This window comes from Bos javanicus, chromosome 15, assembly GCF_032452875.1.
Source record: "Bos javanicus breed banteng chromosome 15, ARS-OSU_banteng_1.0, whole genome shotgun sequence".
Classification (NCBI taxonomy): domain Eukaryota; kingdom Metazoa; phylum Chordata; class Mammalia; order Artiodactyla; family Bovidae; genus Bos; species Bos javanicus.
Window position 1 is genome coordinate 31,581,540 of NC_083882.1, and position 18,680 is coordinate 31,600,219.

At 48.4% G+C, this 18,680-nt stretch overlaps 1 protein-coding gene across 1 annotated transcript in view; it reads left to right on the forward strand.

Moving 5' to 3' along the window:
* GRIK4 (glutamate ionotropic receptor kainate type subunit 4) overlaps positions 1-18,680 on the forward strand; it is a 501,670-nt gene that overhangs the window by 383,448 nt on the left and 99,542 nt on the right. Inside the window, exons 9-10 of the mRNA XM_061440611.1 lie at positions 743-895; positions 1,783-1,887. Coding sequence (XP_061296595.1) covers positions 743-895; positions 1,783-1,887 — 258 coding nt within the window. The remainder of the gene's footprint in view (positions 1-742; positions 896-1,782; positions 1,888-18,680) is intronic.

The following is an 18,680-nucleotide window of genomic DNA, read 5'->3' on the forward strand; positions in this document are numbered from 1 at the left end:
AGGTGAAATTGGTGATGGGGGATGGGGTGGGAGGAATAAGCTGGAGGAGTGTGGATGGAACACAAGGTTTCCGAGAAGCTGCTGGAGGATACCAGTGAGAGACCTGGGCTGATTGCCAGGAGCCTGGGAGAGAACTGTCTGGTGATAGACGGAGGACCCTTGGAGACTAAGCTGGGAAAAGAAGATGTTCAGGGCTTAGGAGGTTTCAGGAGCTCAAGGCAGCCCAAGCTGGACCACAGAAAGGACTCATGAAGCCCAGAGCACACTGGGGATACATCAGCTGGGTCACCTCTCTGAAGACAAGATACAGATGGAGAGAAGACAGGGACTTTGAGGATGGTCCTTCCATCCTCTTCCTCCTCCTCACCCCCAGCATCCCTTGTTGGAGTTGTAATTACTTAGAAGCACCTGAAGAATCTCAAAGGCCAAATGCCAGAGAATACTGCAGATAAGCACATGCTGATCTCTCGGCATCTGGATCGTTTGCTAATGAGGGAGCATCAGCCAAGATAACCGCATCCCAGACGACGTGGGAAGCGGCAACCATGTGGCAGGAAAGAGCTTGGGGCCTGGTGGGAGGATGCGAGAAATGGCGTGGCGAACTGTGTCTGCAAGTCTCCAGGGAGAGGTGGACCCAGGGCAGACACGCCCTCACTTCTTTGTTTTGCTTTTTCTTCCTCCTCCTTTCTTCCTCCTTTTCCTTTCCCTCCTTTACACCCACCACTTTGTCTCTCCACCTCAGCTGTCCTCGGCCCTGCTGTTTGATGCCGTCTATGCTGTGGTGACCGCGGTGCAGGAGCTGAACCGCAGCCAGGAGATCGGTGTGAAGCCCCTGTCCTGCGGCTCGGCCCAGATCTGGCAGCACGGCACCAGCCTCATGAACTACCTGCGCATGGTGAGGGGCGGTGGGGACCCTGCAGGCCACGCCCAGCCTGCAAGGGGCAGAGTCCGGGGCGGGGACACTGTTCAAGGCCCCCCACCTCCAGGCCTCCCCAGTATATCACAGCCATGGGTAAAACAATGATCTGTGGTGATCCCATTCAGGGGAGCATCAGTCCCAGTTGTTTCCTAATCCCTAAAAACCACTGAGAATCCATGGCAAGTTTGTTTGCAGGGCAATGGCTCTTGAGCCTTAGACTGTTAGGCAGTCCCTGGATTCTAGGCTTGGAACTGGGACCCCCTTGGCTCAGATGTGGTCCCTGCAAAGCTCTGCACACATGGGGATGGATAATGCTGCCATGGATGTTGGCCCCTCCGGGAGTCGCAGGCTCAGCACTTCTGGCCTGATGCTAAGTTCCCCCAGAGTTCTCCCAGCTAAGCCACCACTGGTGAGATGGACATGGATTCTAGCCCAGGAAAAAGCCATTTCCCATCAGAGAAACCTGGTACAGAGCAGCTGGGACTTTGCAGCTAGAGTCAGGTCATCCTGACTTCCTGAAGCTTAGAGATGGGCGAGCAGCTGCCCAAGGAGGATAGATGCTATTCACAGCCAAGGGCGTGGAGGAGGAGCTCCGGGGGATCTGAGTTCAAACTAGCATCTCAGTACCGAGTTGGTTTATGCAGCAGCTGTGAGGTCACTGAGTGTGGAGCAAAAGTCTGAACTGGTTCCAGAGACATCATTTTCATAGTCTCAAGATCCTGTGGCCGAGAGGTGGACAGGAGAATGGATCTTGATGGCTTCCCCTCTCTTGTGCATCCTTCACTAGAATGGTGGAATGCTTGCTCCAGGCCACATGGAAGGCTGGGCCTATTTGGTGCTGTAACTCACTCTCTCTTGGACAGGTAGAATTGGAAGGTCTCACCGGCCACATTGAATTCAACAGCAAAGGCCAGAGGTCCAACTATGCCTTGAAAATCTTGCAGTTCACAAGGAATGGTTTCCGGCAGGTAAGCCGAGCCTGCTGGCAGATCCCTCCTCCTTGCTCCTGTCTCTGTCCCCAGCCCATTTCTCCTTGGCACTCAGGATGACCTCCTGCTGTCATCCCCAGAGCAGCAGGTGGTGTCCAGTGCAAGGCTTCTCCTCTTCCCGCACCAGGATCAGCCAGTGTGGATCAGGGGTCACAGCCCCAGCAGAACACCAAGAGGGAGGCACCTGTGCTTCATAGTGGAAGAGGGCAGAGAAGGGGGCATTGTATAAGGAGAGAATTCTAACATGTGGATTATTCTGCTTCCTGAATCTCACCCTAATCCTGGCACCAGTGTTAGTTTCCAGGTGGCTTGCTGGTCACATACGGATCAGATCCCATCCCGTGGGGTTTGAGGAATCCCTTCAGTGTTCAGTTCTCTCCTGTCAGCTCTTTTCTGACCAACCCACCTCCGCCCCCTGCCATGCCAATCACACCCCTCCTCTCCTGGCTGCTCCCTGTCCAACTCAGGGATGCTTCGACCTCTGGAGCTCCTTTCAACTCGCCCCGCCTCTCTCATCCTCCTGCATTAACCTTCTCACTCTCCTTTCCTCCGATTCTCTTACATCAGAGGAAGCAGGGATTCTGGCAGTCACTCCAAGTGCCTCTCTGAAGGTCTCCCAACCTCTCCATCACTCTATTAGTAAATTCTTTATTCTTAGTGTCGCCTTCCTCCAACCTTAGGAAAACATTAGAAGTAGAAAATGATGCACTAATTATAGCAGGAAGCAGACATATTGAAGAGCCTCCTGACTATCAGAGTGGCTAAGGAAACATACCACCGAAGAGGTTGCAGAATCACCTTTCCAGGAGATTAAGAAGAATCATCATCATCTTCTTCGTCACCAACACCTCTACCATCATCTTTACCACCACGCCCAGCACCATCATCCTCATGGTCACCATCCCTACGATCTGCACCATCAATCTCACCATCTCCATCACCTTCACCACCACCACCACCATCATCTTCATCACCACCACCACCACCATCTTCATCACCACCACCACCACCTTCACCACCACCACCACCACCACCATCATCTTCATCACCACCACCACCACCACCATCACCTTCACCACCACCACCACCATCTCTATCATTTTCACTGCTCCACCATCATCATCATTATAGGGGTTTTCATTCATGAAACTCTAACCATGAGCCATTTACCACACAGAATATGTCATTCATATTTTCCCTTTTAATCCCACAAAGTAGTTACTTCTTATTAATCCCCATTTTGCAAGTGAGGAAACTGAGGCTCCAAGAGACAGACTGACTTGATCTTGAACAATGTAGCCATGGCAGCTGATTTTGAATTCAAGCATTTCTGACTCTAAAGCCCAAGTTCTTAACCATTATGACAAATTATGCATCAGAATCACCTTGGCAATTTGTGGAAAATGCAGATTTTTTGGACTCCACCCCACAAGTGTCTGATTGGGTAGACCTCGTGGAGGACCCAGGAACAGACCCCAAAGGTGATCTGGGTGGCACCCTGGGCTGTGCTAGAAGGGCCATCACACCTGCATCCTTCCACTTGGTCCCTGTGTCTGAGAGACCCTGATTCAGCCTGTCTCACCAGGGCCAATGGAGTTCCTTCTAGGAGGAAAGCAATTATGCTCGACTACAAGGGCAGATCACCCTTCTGGGAACACAATAAAGTAAAAGGCAAGAGTCCCAGACTGAGAGAAGCTATGTTAACGACTGCTCTTAGCTCAGGGCTGGAGCGCCGTGATCTTGAAGCAGTGACATCAGCAACTGTTTTTCATAACTTCCCAAATGGGCTGGGAGTGAGGTAGACAGTCAGAAACTAAGGGATGGAGGATCACAAAATGGTCATTTCACGGCTGTCACAGATTGTGAGCCTATCCTGGGTGTCAGGCACCGGGCTGGGCATGGAGGAAGCAATGGAAAAGACATAGTTCCTGCACTGAGAGAGCCTACAGTCTGGCAAGAGACTGACATGGAAAAAATAAGTGCAATTTCAGGTTATTAAACTCAAATCGTGCCCTTGGGCTCATAATTCCCGAACAAAGGAAGCCTCCCATCTGTAGGCAAATTGTCAGGCTGACTTCCTGAGTCCCAGTGAGGGATGTGAAGTAAGGAACGTTTATTCATTTTTTGCAGTATATACATATGGGCTTCCCTCATAGCTCAGTCGGTAAGGAATCTGCCTGCAGTGCAGGAGACCCAGGTTTGATTCCTGGATTGGGAAGATCCCTGGAGAAAGTAATGGCAACCCACTCCACTATTCTTGCCTGGAGAATTCCATGGACAGAGGAGCCCAGTGGCCTATAGTCCATGGAGTCGCAAGAGTCAGACACGACCTAGCTACTAAATCATCACAGATATATATATCTATGCTGCTGCTGCTGCTAAGTCGCTTCAGTCATGTCCAACTCTGTGCGACCCCGTAGACGGCAGCCCACCAGGCTCCCCGGTCCCCAGGATTCTCCAGGCAAGAACGCTGGAGTGGGTTGCCATTTCCTTCTCTAATGCATGAAAGCAAAAAGTCAAAGTGAAGTCTCTCAGTCGTGTCCGACTCTTAGAGACTCCAGGGACTGCAGCCTACCAGGCTCCTCCATCCATGGGATTTTCCAGGTAAGAGTACTGGAGTGGGGTGCCATTGCCTTCTCTCTATATATCTATATATACATATATATGTGTGTATATATATATATGTGTATATATGTACATATATACATATTGAGTTCCTGTAATGTGCCAGGCTGTCTTCTAGACAAAGGTTAAAAATGGGCTTAGTGTCTGCTTCCGTGGAGCATGTATTCCAGTAGGGGACAGACAGGAGGCAAACAAATACTATATAATACATCAGTGGAGGTAAGGGCTACAGGAAAAGTAAAACAGGGTCAGGAAAAAGAGGGGATAAGAAAAACGGAAGTTAGGAGAACAATGAGGATGCCAAACCCAGGCTCAGTCCACAGAAAGCCCAGGCTCAGGCTTTGAAAAACTTTCTTTGGCCTTCAGCTCTGCTTTCTAATGCTCCCCAGAAAGAACCCACTTCTACCAGGCGACACCTGCTGTGGCAGAGTTGGCTGTTGGCCCTGATCCCACCATCCACTTGAAGAACAGCTCATTAGCCTCAGAGTACCTTTTCACCTTACCTCCACTTCTCCACCAGCCGCCACTCAGGCTGCTTTTCCCAGCTGCCGGGCTGCAGAGCTGCCTGAGTCATTAGGAGACAGCAGCATCTCCAGCCACCAGCACCTACCCCTCGACCCCAGCCCAGCCCAGCCCAGCAAGGGGTTCTGCTCAGAGACGGCTGCTGCCCCATCTTCTACAGCACTTGTGGAGGGTAGGGCTTCTCAAACCCAGGTGTATGCAAGAATGACCCATCGTGCTTGCCTTCAAATGTATGTTCCTAAGCCCTGTGCTCAGCCATGTCTGATTCTTTGCGACCCCATGGAGTATAGCCCACCATGGAATTTTCCAAGCAAGCATAACAGAGAGGGTTCCATTTCCTCCTGCAGGGGATCTTCCTGACCCAGGGATTGAACCCCCGTCTCCTGCATTGGCAGGCAGATTCTTTACCACTGTGCCACCTTCTTTACCCACTGAGCCATCTGGGAAGCCCCAGTCCACAGGCTCACCTTTGACAAATACACACTGCAGCCTCTAAGAATAGGCTTGACACCCCCTGTATCTCACCCTCATCTTTTTTGAGCTAATATTGAATGGAACCTGCTGCAGAAGTGACCATTAAATAGGATGGTATTTTTTTGACCTTCAGCTACCCCAAGGGACACACATCCTTGATTGGACTTATAAAGTGCATCAGAGTAATCCTCTTCTGTTACCCATTTCCCTTCAACAAATCTGGTGACCGTCTTGCTGCTCGCCTGTCTGGCTCATGTTCCATGAGTAGCAGTGAGAACTCTGCAGGATGTATCATGAGCACAGATGTAGCTCTGCAGCTCTGGTCCCCAGGTCCCATCCCAATCACCGACCCAGTCTTCGCCTCTTGACAGGTGTCCTTCCCCTGCTTATTACAGGATGAAGAGACGGTTTAGGGACTGGTAATTAATTGGGCTTCTCTTCCAGGGTAGGAGAAATGTCAGGGGTATGTCAGTATAACTGCTGTACTATTCTCCCAACTCCATCCTCGGTGATACTGGCAGGGGAGGGGAGAGTGACACGGAGCAGGGAAATAACATCTCTTGAGGACCTGTTTGGTACCACAAACAGCACATGGGCACTTTGCACAGGTCACTGCTGATGTGGAGGGCAGCCCTTCAAGGTAGATAAAACTCCCACTTGACAAGTGAGAAAACCGAAGCTCAGGGTTGCGAAGGAACTTGGCCCAAGTCCACAAATAGCAAGGACTCTGGGCGCAGAACTGGAATTCACACTCAGGCTTGTCTGACTCCCAAGTCCATGCTCATGGGTCTCCCACTCCTGCCTTTTCTCACGTTCCTGGAATCCCTAAGCCCCCAAATCAAAACACCTTAGCTTGCTGCCACCTGCTCCAAACCAGGACGGCGCCTGGCTCCTGGGCACCCGCTGGGCTGGGCTTGCTTTAGTAATGGCCTCTTCTCATTTGGATTTGTTCTTTCTCTTCCTGTCTGGGCGAGTGACTGTTAAGAGCTGGGTTTGATTATTTAGAAAGCATCACGCAGGGACCCAGTGGGTTGTAATTGGTAAAATGTCTGAACCAAATACCATAGTCCCTGCCAGTGGCTGATTAAGGGATTATTACCATTTAAAAAATAGTCTTTTAGAATTTCAGGGCTTTTTTTTTTTTTTTTTTTTACCATTTAAAAAAATTACTGTTTTGATTCTGTTTGGAGAGGGTTTTTCATCTGTGGATCTTCCATTGGAGGCTGTTTAGGAGAAAATGTTCCCTACAGTGTCCTGGACGGAACTTTCCCAAACCTGGACAAGGTCTGTTAGCTTCAGCCTCCAGGTTTTGCCTGTATGAGATCTCCTATCTCTATTCCAAATTCTCCCTCCCCATCTTCCAAAAGATCTCCTGGGTGGTATCAGAATAGTATAATCTCCCTGCCTAATTTGTGAGAAATCATATTTGAAAGAGGCAAGGGGAAAAATGAAGCACAGCATCAATGGGCCCTTAATTTCCTTCATTTTAACTTGGTTTAAAGATCAGAGATTCTGAGCAGGCCCCCAGCGACTTTGTTAGGGCTGGAATAAGATGAGTGCACCTTTCATCTGAGGATCGGAAATGGCTTAACAGGCTCTAATTAAGCCTCTAGGAGGTGGAGGGATGAGGCCAGGGAGGTGGGATCAACACTCTTCGATGGGCTCATCGCAACAGGGCACCTCAACTCTCTCCCTCTGTGCAGTGAAGATGGTAACCCCTCAACGTCTGGCCTGGCTAAACTCAAAGATTATTGAAACTCGATTTGCATAGCAGTCTGTTCTGCTCGCCTATGGTTAGATGGAAAGCTGACTCTGCTGACATAATGAGAATGGATACCCTCTACCGGGGTCTGCTACACGGTGAGCTGTGCTGGTGTTTTGTGTACTTGAAATTTCTCATCCTTTTATCAACCATGCATAAAACTAGTCTCTCCATCTTGCAAGTAAAGAAACTGAGAGAAAATCACGGTCCTCATCCATTCAGCTGTTTTGCTCAGTTGTTCAGTCATGTCCAACTCTTTGCAACACCACGGACTGTCACCCACCTGGCTCCTCTGTCCATGGGATTTCCCAGGCAAGAATACTGAAATGGGTTGTCCTTCCTTTCTCCATGGGATCGTCCAGGACCAGGGATCAAACCTTCATCTCCTGTGTCTCCTGCATTGGCAGGCAGATTCTTTACCACTGAACCACCTGGGAAGCCCCCATCCATTTAGCTGCTGCTGCTGCTAAGTCACTTCAGTCGTGTTCGACTCTGCAACCCCATAGATGGCAGCCCACCAGGCTCCCCCGTCCCTGGGATTCTCCAGGCAAGAACACTGGAGTGGGTTGCCATTTCCTTCTCCAATTAGCTAGTTAGTTCCAAACTAAAGAGCTGATTCAGGTGTAGCTGTTTTCACGGTCTCTGGTCCTTCTGCTCTGAAGAATGTCCCAGAACAAGCTGGAGGAGACCCTTGAGACCTCTGGTCTGATCTTCCAATCCAATGCAAGAAAGTTCTCCACAGCATCCCTGAGGGAAGCAGCCACACATCCTTTCCTTGAGCACATCCTGGGCTGGGGAGTTCAATGCCTCCCAGGGACACATTCCAGAAGCTTCCAGGCACAGAGTCAAAACCTGCCTCCTAATCCTGCCCCATCAAGCAGCCCAGAACAATCAGCTTTCTCTCCTCTCTTTTTTACCAGCTCTTCAAATACTTAAACATAATTTGATTTGGTTTCATTCATTCTTTTTTGAAACTTAGCATAAAAATTTTTTTGAGCACCTACTTTGTGTCAAAGGCTGGAAATGTAAGATAGATTAGTCAGAGATACTCATCTTTTAGGAAAGGTAAAAATTAGCAGTCACTGTCCAGTGCTTGATTTGTCCTGTCCCGCTGACTTTTTCTTTCCCCAAACCGTGGCCCCTAGCCATTCCCAGTGTGACACAGTTGATGAATTTCTCACCATAAATGCCTTTTGGTTTGTCTGGGGCTCTGTTAAAACATGAGACCCGGGACTTCCCTGGTGGTCGAGTGGTTAAGACTTTGTCTTCCAATGCAGGGGGTTCGGGTTCGATCCCTGATCCGGAGGCTAAGGTCCCACATGCCTCATGGCACAAAAACCAGAATATAAAACAACAGAAGGAATATTGTAGCAAATTCAGTAAAGACTTTAAAGTGGGGACCAGGCTCCAGATGAAGCTAAGTGGCACATATTTGAGAGCACCATGGGACTTTCACCTCCCTCACTCAAAATGTTCCATTTTTATTTACCACATGGCAGCCCTTGGAATTAATTAACTACTCCTTTTGCCCCTAGTCACCACTTCCAAAATATACAGAGTTATTTTCACGTGGTTTTTTCATGGAAACCAGTCCTGAGCCACCTTTTTGTGGACCATGGATCCATTTAACTGTGTGTGTGGAGATGGAGATTGGCAGAGATGGCCAGAAGTAGGCAAATAAAAACACTGTGAGTCGGCAGCCATGTTTTATTTTCCAAAGCTGATACAAACCCAGCTTTCCAAGGGCCTGATTTCCTGGAAGGACTTGAGTGTAGTGTTAACCAGAGGCAGGAGGATGGGCAAGACGGCTTTTGTGAGTCACTCTTACAAACCGAGAATTAGGGATGCAATGTCTTCTAAAAGGTTCAGGGACTCCAGTCTCCAACTTCTCGAAGTCCCTGCAGGTCTCACCAGTTGCTGGGAGTACAGGATGCCTCTCTTTGATCTCCTGTGCTGTCCCTTGCCTGCAGAAGCCCCACCCCCCCACCCTGAAACAGGGACATCTGCTGTCTTCCACGGAGGTCTGGGTGGGGTGGTCCAGTGTTTCTGACTCTAGAACGTGCTTCGGCTACATCACTGAGTAGTGTAAAGGCAGCTACACTTGTTATCGTGGCACTCACAGTCAGAAGACCAGGAAGTGTCTGTTGCTTTGATGCAACTTAAGCAGACCTGCTGGAGTCTGTCCCCCCTCCAGATCGCTTCTCCCACTTCCAAAGCAAAGAACAATAGTAAATCCCCAAAACACGCTGTCAGATGATGGTCTGTGTTGCCATTTCCTGCACGTGGCCTTGGAGGAACAGTGAGGACGGAGTCATGAACAGGTCCATGGACAGGTCGCCCCACCCCCACATCTGTGTTCTGTCCCCCATTCCTCTTTGCGTGAGCCTCTGACACAGCTCAGGTCCCACCTGCACTAATGAGAACAGCCTTTAAGGCTCAGACAGGTTGCCAGTCGGGGAAGCCGCTCAGAGAGCGCAGTGATTGCTACTGTCGAATGTGTTTTCCATCTGAGGAGGGAGTTTATCATAAATATGCAGATCCTTTGAAGCTGCCTCAGTGGGTCCTGGCTCAGCCACACAGGAATGGGGATTGATTGCTGGAAATCAGCTGCCTCGCTTGCTGCAGGGATGGACCTGACGAGAGCACTGGCTGGGGTCTGCTTGGCAGGCCATTCCCCACGACTTGGCCTTTGATGAGGAAATTCTGAGGCAGCAGTTCTCCAGAGGAGGGAGAGGAGATAGAGATTGGTGGTTTGGGGGCTGCTTTGAAGGTTCCTGAGAAGTCACTTTTCCCTTTTAATGAAGGGGCTGGGAGAAGGGGAATTGGCGAGAGGTTTAAAACAGTTGTCAGCATCTCCCAGAACTTTATAAATTCTTAGGGTTGGAGGAGACCTGACAGGTTATCAAGTCCAACTTTCCCACTAGAGGAGGCAGGAGGAAACATCAGTCCTCGGCTGAAAACCCCACAGTGGCCCCCGTTTGCTTTCAGGGCAAATGGCAGCTTCACTGCAAGCCTGTCACGTGCTGGGCCCTGCCTGCCGGGAGCCTGCTCTCTGACCAGCCCCCCCCACCGCTCTGACGCCTCGCCCTAGTGCACAACAGACCCGGCTGTCTCACACCCGCGCCTGCACCCTCAATCCCATTTCTCACTGGGCTACTCCTGCTGACACCAGAGCTCAGATCACAGAGCCCCTTCTCAGGGAGTCTTTTTTAATTAATTAATTAATCTATTAATTTATTTAGTTTTGGCTGCACTGAGTCTTTACTGCTGCCGGCAGGCTTTCTCTAGTTGTGGCAAGTAGGGGCTACTCTGTAGTTGTGGTGCTCGGACCTCTCACCGCGGTGGCTTCTCTTGTTGCGGAGCACAGACTCTCAGCGTGCTGGCTTCAGTAGCTGTGGTGCACCATCTCAGCTGCCCCAAAGCATGTCAGATCTTCCCAGACCAGGGATCGATCTCATGTCCCTGCGTTGGCAGGTGGATTCTTAACCACTGGACCGCCAGGGAAGCCCTCAGGAGTCTCCGGGCACTCCTTTCACCTGCTCCCTGTGGCTGCCTCTTCTGTAGCACGCTTGGACTGCTGTCACTCCAGGTTCGGGGAGGGACAAGCCTCCTTGAGGACTCCATGACTACAGCCGAGGACCACCCAGCTGGTGTGAGACTCAGCAAGGGCTGGGAAAAAGGATGCATCCATGAATAAGGGACTACGGTGTGCGGAGCCCAGGGCTGGGACCCGGGAAGTGGGCAGGGAGCCTGGGGACCTAGGATTTTGTCCAGTGTTCCTCATTTGTTCAAGAGAGGTTTCACATGACAAGCTTCCCCATTGGCAGCTGGAATTTGAAAACTGGAGTGGAAGTCCCTCCAATCATTGATACGTTTCTCCCTTTCCGTTTGCTTCAGTTCTCTTAACAGCAATAGTCTTCTGGTTCATTAGAAGTCTATTAATATTAAGCACCCCCTCCTATGAGGGCATCTGGTGCTCCTGGCCTCCCTCACGATGACTGACAGCCAAGGGGCAGATGAGCTGGCTTCGGGAGGGTATCACCTGAGGGCCTCCTCTCCTTCCACCACCCTGGCCCACAGACTTCTGGCTCTTCCTCCCAAAGCACAGGGGCTTCCTGCTTATCAGCTTTGATGGAAAAGTCACTGACTGCCGATGCTTATTCACACGTCAACCAGCAAACAAATTAGAGCTACTTGAAATTTCAAACAGGGGGCTGCTTTTGGGCAGAGGAATGGGATTTTAAAGGGCTGTGTTTGAAATCTAGTTCTTGTAATATGCCCGATTACGTATCCTGCCTGAACTCAGCCTGGGGAAGTTTGCCAGTTCTGAGTGACGGCTTCCCATGCCTCTTCAGCCAGCTCAAGCCAGGGAGAGCTGCTAATTTAGTCTCAGGAAGCAGCCCACATCCCTCAACTCTGATGAGACGCAGGGTAGGCTCCAGGCCAGAGGTGTGGGAAGTGCAGGCAGGTGGGCCAGGGGGAATGGAAAATTCAGGGAGGTGAGAAGGAGCTGTGTTCAGGGCAGCCACTATGGGATTGTGGAAGGGCTCAGACCGAGTCTGAGCTCTCATAGCTCCCAGCGTTCCATTCCTTGATTGCATCCTCAGTAAAACAGGAATGATGGTCATCATAGTATCTGCTTTATGTGAATCATCAAATTGTGGTGAGAACAGAATGGAATATTTTTCATAGATGTGCGTTGAGGATTCTCCTCTATTGTGCACATTTTGGTTCGAGTGTCTTGTGGAGATGTCTACTCCTATATTTCTCTCTCTATGCATGCAGTGTTCCTGGGATCTCACTTCTCACCTGCTTCAGAGTAGAATGAGACGAAGCAGGACCAAGCCATATGCTCATATCACTCCTGCAGCAACTCCAGAGTCCTGCAAGAGGGCTGCAAGGGCCAGCCCGTGCCAGCCAGGCTTAGTGGAAATAAATTCTGCCAGCTGCCCACCCCGACCCCTCCCCGCTCCAGGATGGGTTCCCCACAGCCCTCCCCCACCTTCCCCTCTCCTTCTTCCGCCCCCAACCTCTGTCCTTCGTCCACTCCCTCATGCGCTGGTATGAGCAATTCCACTCTGCAGAGTTTCTGAGTGTGTGTGAAAATGAAAACTGGAAGTCACTGCTCTACTCCTGGGAGAATCCCCAAGATGCCTGGGGCCTGTCCAGACAAGAGCTGCTGACACCACTGTCCTCCCCCACCTAAAAGCACCCCATCTTCCTGGAGCTCCGTGAGGCCCAGCCACACGCCATCTCCCACCCACAGTCTGTGTCTGTCTGGGAGCAGCAATGGATCATCCTCAGTCCATCCCTGAAAGCTTCCTCTGCCCTCTTGCCTTCTCAGCCTTCCCCTGACTCCTGGAGGATGGGGCATGATCAGCTTCCTTCAGCCCAGATGCTTCATTAGAACCGTTAGTTCAATTGGCATCTGCCGCTCAGAGCTCAAAGCTGTGTGTTATTAGTACAACTGCTTCCCTGAGGAACTTCTCTACCCGGTGAGTTAACAGATGAAGCCAGGCACTCTCCGTGCCCTGACTGTGTTGTGTTTGTGGGCAGTAATTTTCTTGTAAAATGAAAAATCTCAAGCATGCCTGAGCTCTCTGATAAATGCTCTCCTCAGCAGCTAATTTGAAATACCTTCCATCTTCAGGAGGCGAAAGAGGGCTGTGAGGCTGAGTCTTCATGTTTACACTCTCTGTCTTGCACCCCATGCTGGTTTGATTGGGCTTCCCTGATGGCTCAGGCAGTAAAGAATCCATCTGCAACGCAAGAGACGTAGGAGACTCCCTGGGTCAGGAAGATCCCCTGGAGAAGAAAATGGCAATCCATTCTGGTCTTCTTGCCTGGGAAATCCCATGGACAGAGGAGCCTGAGGAGCTACAGTCCATGGGGTCTCAAAGAGTCGGACATGACTGAGTGTATACTGACATGCTAGTTTGATGGACTTCCAAAATGTTTAGAAGAATGTCTGTGAGATTTTTGACCATATGAAGAAAAAGAGGGAGTTGAGATGTAGGTAAAAGAAGTCATCAAAATCAGTATTTCCATCCAAAGAGAAAAATGATATGAGCATCCTCACTGCCCTACTCAGAGAAATTTATCTTCTGAAACCCTAAGCTAGTTGAAGAGTCTTTCAGATTGCTTAAGAGCATTGCTGAGGAGAGGACCTTAGCCAGAGCCAAGTGGGATGAACCCATCTCCATTCTTGCCCTAGTGAGTACTTACTGGTCACCAAAGTCCCTGGAAAGAGTCACTGTCGATTTGTTCTCTTTGGCAGGAGGAGTGTTGAGGGCTAAGCCCAATTCCACTTGATATTCCAGAGACTGGGGATTCAGGATGGAAGTCTGGGCACATCTTTCTGAGAGCCAAACATTTGAGTGCAGATGAATACAGTTGATCCTCATTATTTGCAGATTGCATATTTGCAAATCTGTCTCCTCACTAAAATATATTTGTAACCCCAATGCAATCCTTCCCTGGTGGCTCGGTGGTAAAGAATCTGCCTGCCAATGCAGGAGATGAGGGTTTGATCTCTGGGTCAGGAAGATTCCCCTGGAAAAGGAAATGGCATCCTGCTCCAGTATTCTTGCCTGGGAAATCCCATGGACAGTGGAGCCTGGCGGGCTATAGTCCATGGGGTCACAAAAAAGTCAGACAGGACTTAGCAACTAAACAAAAGCAACAACCCCGATGTAGTGCTCATGGTGCTTTCACAGATGAGTGTGTGGCTCATGGTGCTTTCACAGATGAGTGTGTGGCTTATGGTGCTTTCACAGATGTGTGTGTGGCAGGGAAAAATTTGAGCAGGTCACCTGGCATATTCCCAGCAGAGGTCCAACAAGGCAATACTCTGCCTTCTGCTTTGGGCTCATACTATAAACAAGGATTTCTTTCATAGTCTCTGCAGCGTCACATCTTTCACCTTTTTGTGCTTTTTCTTGGTGATTTTGCTATTTAAAATGACCCCTGCACTTACTGCCAACGTGCTGTGTAGTGTTCCTAAGTGCAAGAAAGCTGCAGTGCGCCTTACAGAGAAAATACAGGCATTAGAAAAGCATTGTTCAGGCATGACGTTTAGTGCTGTTGTTCAATGTTGATGAATCAGCAGTATGTATTAAGTAAGATGTCTATCAGCAGAAACACACATACATCGAGATTATGTGTTAATTGGTTGATGGAAATGTGACCAGAGGCTCATAGGACCCTAGCCCTGTTTTTCCCTAAGGAGAAATGGTTCTGTCTCCCTAATTCAGTGTTTGTGGTAATGTTATAGAACACAACTACCATGAATTATGAGAACCAAACATGAGTTCAGCCAGGAGAGAAGGCCAGAAATGAGCAAACTCGTGAATGGCTGAAGATTTCCTACAGTGACTTTGTCTTTCTGCATTCATTACCATACTCCTGTTCTCCCGTTTTCTCACAATGTCCGAGGACCTCATCTGTCCCTTCATGCCCTGGCCTTGCTCCTGATTCCTCTGATGTAGAAGTGTGATCTAGATCCCACACTCAAGGCCAAAAGGATTAATAAGACCCTCCAGACCAGTGTGCTAGTCAAATGCTTGAATTCTTGCAAAGGTGTTCTCATGAAGTAGAGTCTGTGCTTGAATCCTCCAGTGCATTCAAAGAACTCACTACTTATAGGGACAGCATATTCCATCTTAGAAAGCTGTCTCCGTTAGAAAGTTTCTCCATCTATTGGGTGGAATTCTTTTTTTTTCTGAAGCCTCTTCCTTTTGTCCTTAATTCCATTTCTTGGGTCCACACATCTCATCCATCCTTCCCATGACTGCCTTTACTTGTTCCTTCTAGAATGTGATTTCAGTCAATGTTAATGAATCAACAGTAAGTATTAAATAAGATACCTATCAGCAGAAACACACATAAATCGAGGTTATGTGTTAATTGGTTGATCAAAATGTAACTGGAGACTCATAGGAACATAACCCTGTTTTTTCCCGAGGAGAAATGGTTCAGTCTCCCTAATTTAGTGTTTGTGGCAACGTTATAACAAAACTACGATGAACAATGAGAACCAACTGTAATGAGTTCAGCCAAGAGGGAAGACATGTGCTTGGAACACACTCCAGTTAGTCTATGCTCCACTAAAAGAGTGGTGTCTGGAACAATATGCAATATTTGAGGTGTAAGTAAGTAGTGTGTGCAGCTGACTGGCTCAATAAATAGCTGTTGAATTGAATAATAATAATAATGTGTTAACATTTTGACACCATGTTGACCAGCTCTCAGACCATGCTCTCTAGTGAAAGGATGCCAGGCATGGGCTCAGAGAGAGCTGACTCTTGGCAGGTGGGAGAGTGGCCTTCCCGGCATCCTCCTCATAGCTGACCACCTGCTTCATTTTCATACCTGGGCAGCCAGGCTTCCAGTGCTCTCCTACAATCACCTTTCCAGGCCTCTTTATGTTGTACCTCTCGGGACTGTCTCTTCCTGGCGTTCCCCCAAAGCCCTTTGAAAACTATGCTGCATTATACACCTACCTGGAACTTTCAGGAATTCATGTTTGAGCTGGAAGGGGCTAGACTAGAGCCTTCTTTTATAAGTAAGATGACTAAAGACTAAAAAGAAGGGTCTTGCCGAGAGAAAAGTTCATAATTCAATTTGACACACATTTATTGAGCACCCAGGTGCTGTCCTGGGAGCTGGAGCTCCAAAGAGGAATTTATTAATGCAATTGTCAAATATTTACTAAGTGCTGATTCCACACTGGGCATTGGGGATATGTGAGGAATAAAATAGAGTCCTATTAGTCATAGAATGGATTTTGTAGTGCAGGAAATCGACTTGAAACAAATAATTACCTAAATAATTATACAAAAAAATAATTATCTAAATAATTATACAATGAGTGCTATAAAAGAGAAGTTCAGAGCTTCATGCCTTAGTCTCTGTGATGGTGAATGAGAGGTTGGGAAGGACCTGCCCAAGGGGGTGACATTCAGATGGAAGGTTGGTGGATGGCTGGGCCTTGTGAGCCCAAACAAGGGCTCCCAGAACTAGTGGTCACGTGTGGGATTCAGAGATCAGAGCCAGTTGATGGCAGAGCCATGTCAGGAATCCAGAATTCCTGATGCTTTACTTTTTCCATGAACCCGTCTGTCAAGCTTTATTTAAATATTTATTTAAATATCCTCTTATAAATATGTGAGTCAGAAGCAAAGGCTGACTCCAGGAATGTGGAATCTCAGCCAGGAAAACTTTACAACAAATACCAATTGATAAGGAATAGCAATGAAAAGGTTTTGCAAATGTTTAACTACACATCCGCAGCCCAGGAAAATTAATATCTTGGGGGCACCACAGCGGAGTGGACCTGCCTGGGTTTAAATCTGCTGAACTGTGGAACTTTGGGCAAGAAATCTAACCTCTTCGAACTTCCGTTTTTTAATCTGTAAAATGGGCTGATAGTAGTACCTTCCTTAGAGTGTAGTTGGGAAGATTAAATAACAAGTGTAAAGCATTTAGTCCCATATGAGGCATTCAGCACATGCTCCAAGGGCTTCGCTGATGACTCTGGTAAAGAACACACCTGCCAAGGCAGGAGATGTGGGTTCAATCCCTGGGTCGGGAAGATCCCCTGGAGAAGGAAATGGCAACCCACTCCAGTAGTCTTGCCTAGGAAATCTCATGGACAGAGGATCCTGGCTGCATGCAGTCCATGGGGCTGCAAAAGAGGTGGACACGACTTAGTGACTAAACAACATGCTCAAAAGTATCAGCTTGCATAATCTTCATAGTCCTGCAGTTAAAAGTGACTAAGATAGGAGTTCATTATTGCCAAAATGTGTTTTACTGAGCATCAGTTGTGTTCCAGGTACTCTGCTAGGGGCTGGCTATAGAGCAGTGAACAGGCAAAGTGTCTGAATCCCCTGTGCCAGGCCCTTTTGTCCTTTTTGAGCATCACTTGCATTTTGGTTGCAAATCCAGGACATGCATTAACACCCACCCCCACATAATTGAAGCTAAAGCTTATGAAACAGTAGTTGCCCATGCTGTGTGGGTTGCACTCTGCTCTGTTCTGGATATATATTTCATTTTTAAAATGCAGGTCTTGACCCCCTAAATTGATTTCCTAACCTACTAATGGGTAGCAGCCACAGTGGAACAAAACACTGCCTTAGACCAACTCAGCTGAAGGCTTAATCAGCCCAGAAAGAGCTCATTTGATATGAAGCCTTCCCATCTTTCCTCTGGATTGTTTTTCATCTTTTACCTTTGCCATTTGCCACTGTTGTCCTTTGATCCTGCGTTTTTACAGTATTTTGCATGTAAGCGCCTATTTTGTACTAAAAGAGTATTTTGGTTGGGAGAACGAGATCTTCAGCCAACATCAATAACTCCCTTTGTTCCCCAGATCACCCTGCTTAGGCAAGGGACCTCTGATCCAGTCTCCCATGTGAACTGAAGTTTTATGACTGGAAATACTGTATTTAAATTCGGTAAAGATTTTACTTCTTCATGCCAGGGGTTCACCATGGAGGCTTCCATTACAAATCTTTTAACTGGTCATATATCAAGGCACAGACCTATACTATAGATACTCCAAACTATAACTGAGCCTCAGTTCCTCCCCTAGTGGTTCACATCAGACCGTCATTTTTCCTGCCTGTATGTTGAAATCAGTTCTCTGTACTCAAGGAGACACTGATGCATTATTGTATGTATTCTTCCTAGTGAAAACTTCAACTTTGAACCCTGAGGCTGAGGTTAAAAAAGTGAATCGTGTGTTGTGACATCCAACCTTGGATGGGCCTAGAAAACAAGGACCTGGAAGAAAGAGCTTACGTTTGGATACGGCTTTAAACTTCTGTCACCCCTATGATTGCCTCATAACATCCCAGTAGGAGGAGAAGGGCCTTATCTTATAGGCAGCAAAATTGACTTCCCAGAGCCACATAGCACATGACAGGGTAGAACTTGACTTCTGCTCAGCTGCATTTCTACCAGCCAGACAGTAGTGCTATTAAGTTCCCATGGCTTATTATCACTCATCAAAAGCCATCACGGCTTTCCAGGTGGCGCAGTGGTAAAGAATCCATCTGCCAATGCAGGAGACACGGAAGATGAGGGTTCGATCCTTGGATCTGGAAAATTCCCTGCAGTAAGAAATGGCAACCCACTCCAGTATCCTTGCTTGGAAAAATTCCATGTTCAGAGAAGTCTGGTGGGCTACAGTCCATGGGGTTGCAAAGAATCGGACGTGACTGACTGCTGCTGCTGCTGCTGCTAAGTCTCTTCAGTCGTGTCCGACTCTGTGCGACCCCATAGACGGCAGCCCATCAGGCTTCCCCATCCCTGGGATTCTCCAGGCAAGAGCACTGGATTGGGTTGCCATTTCCTTCTCCAATGCATGCAAGTGAAAAGTCAA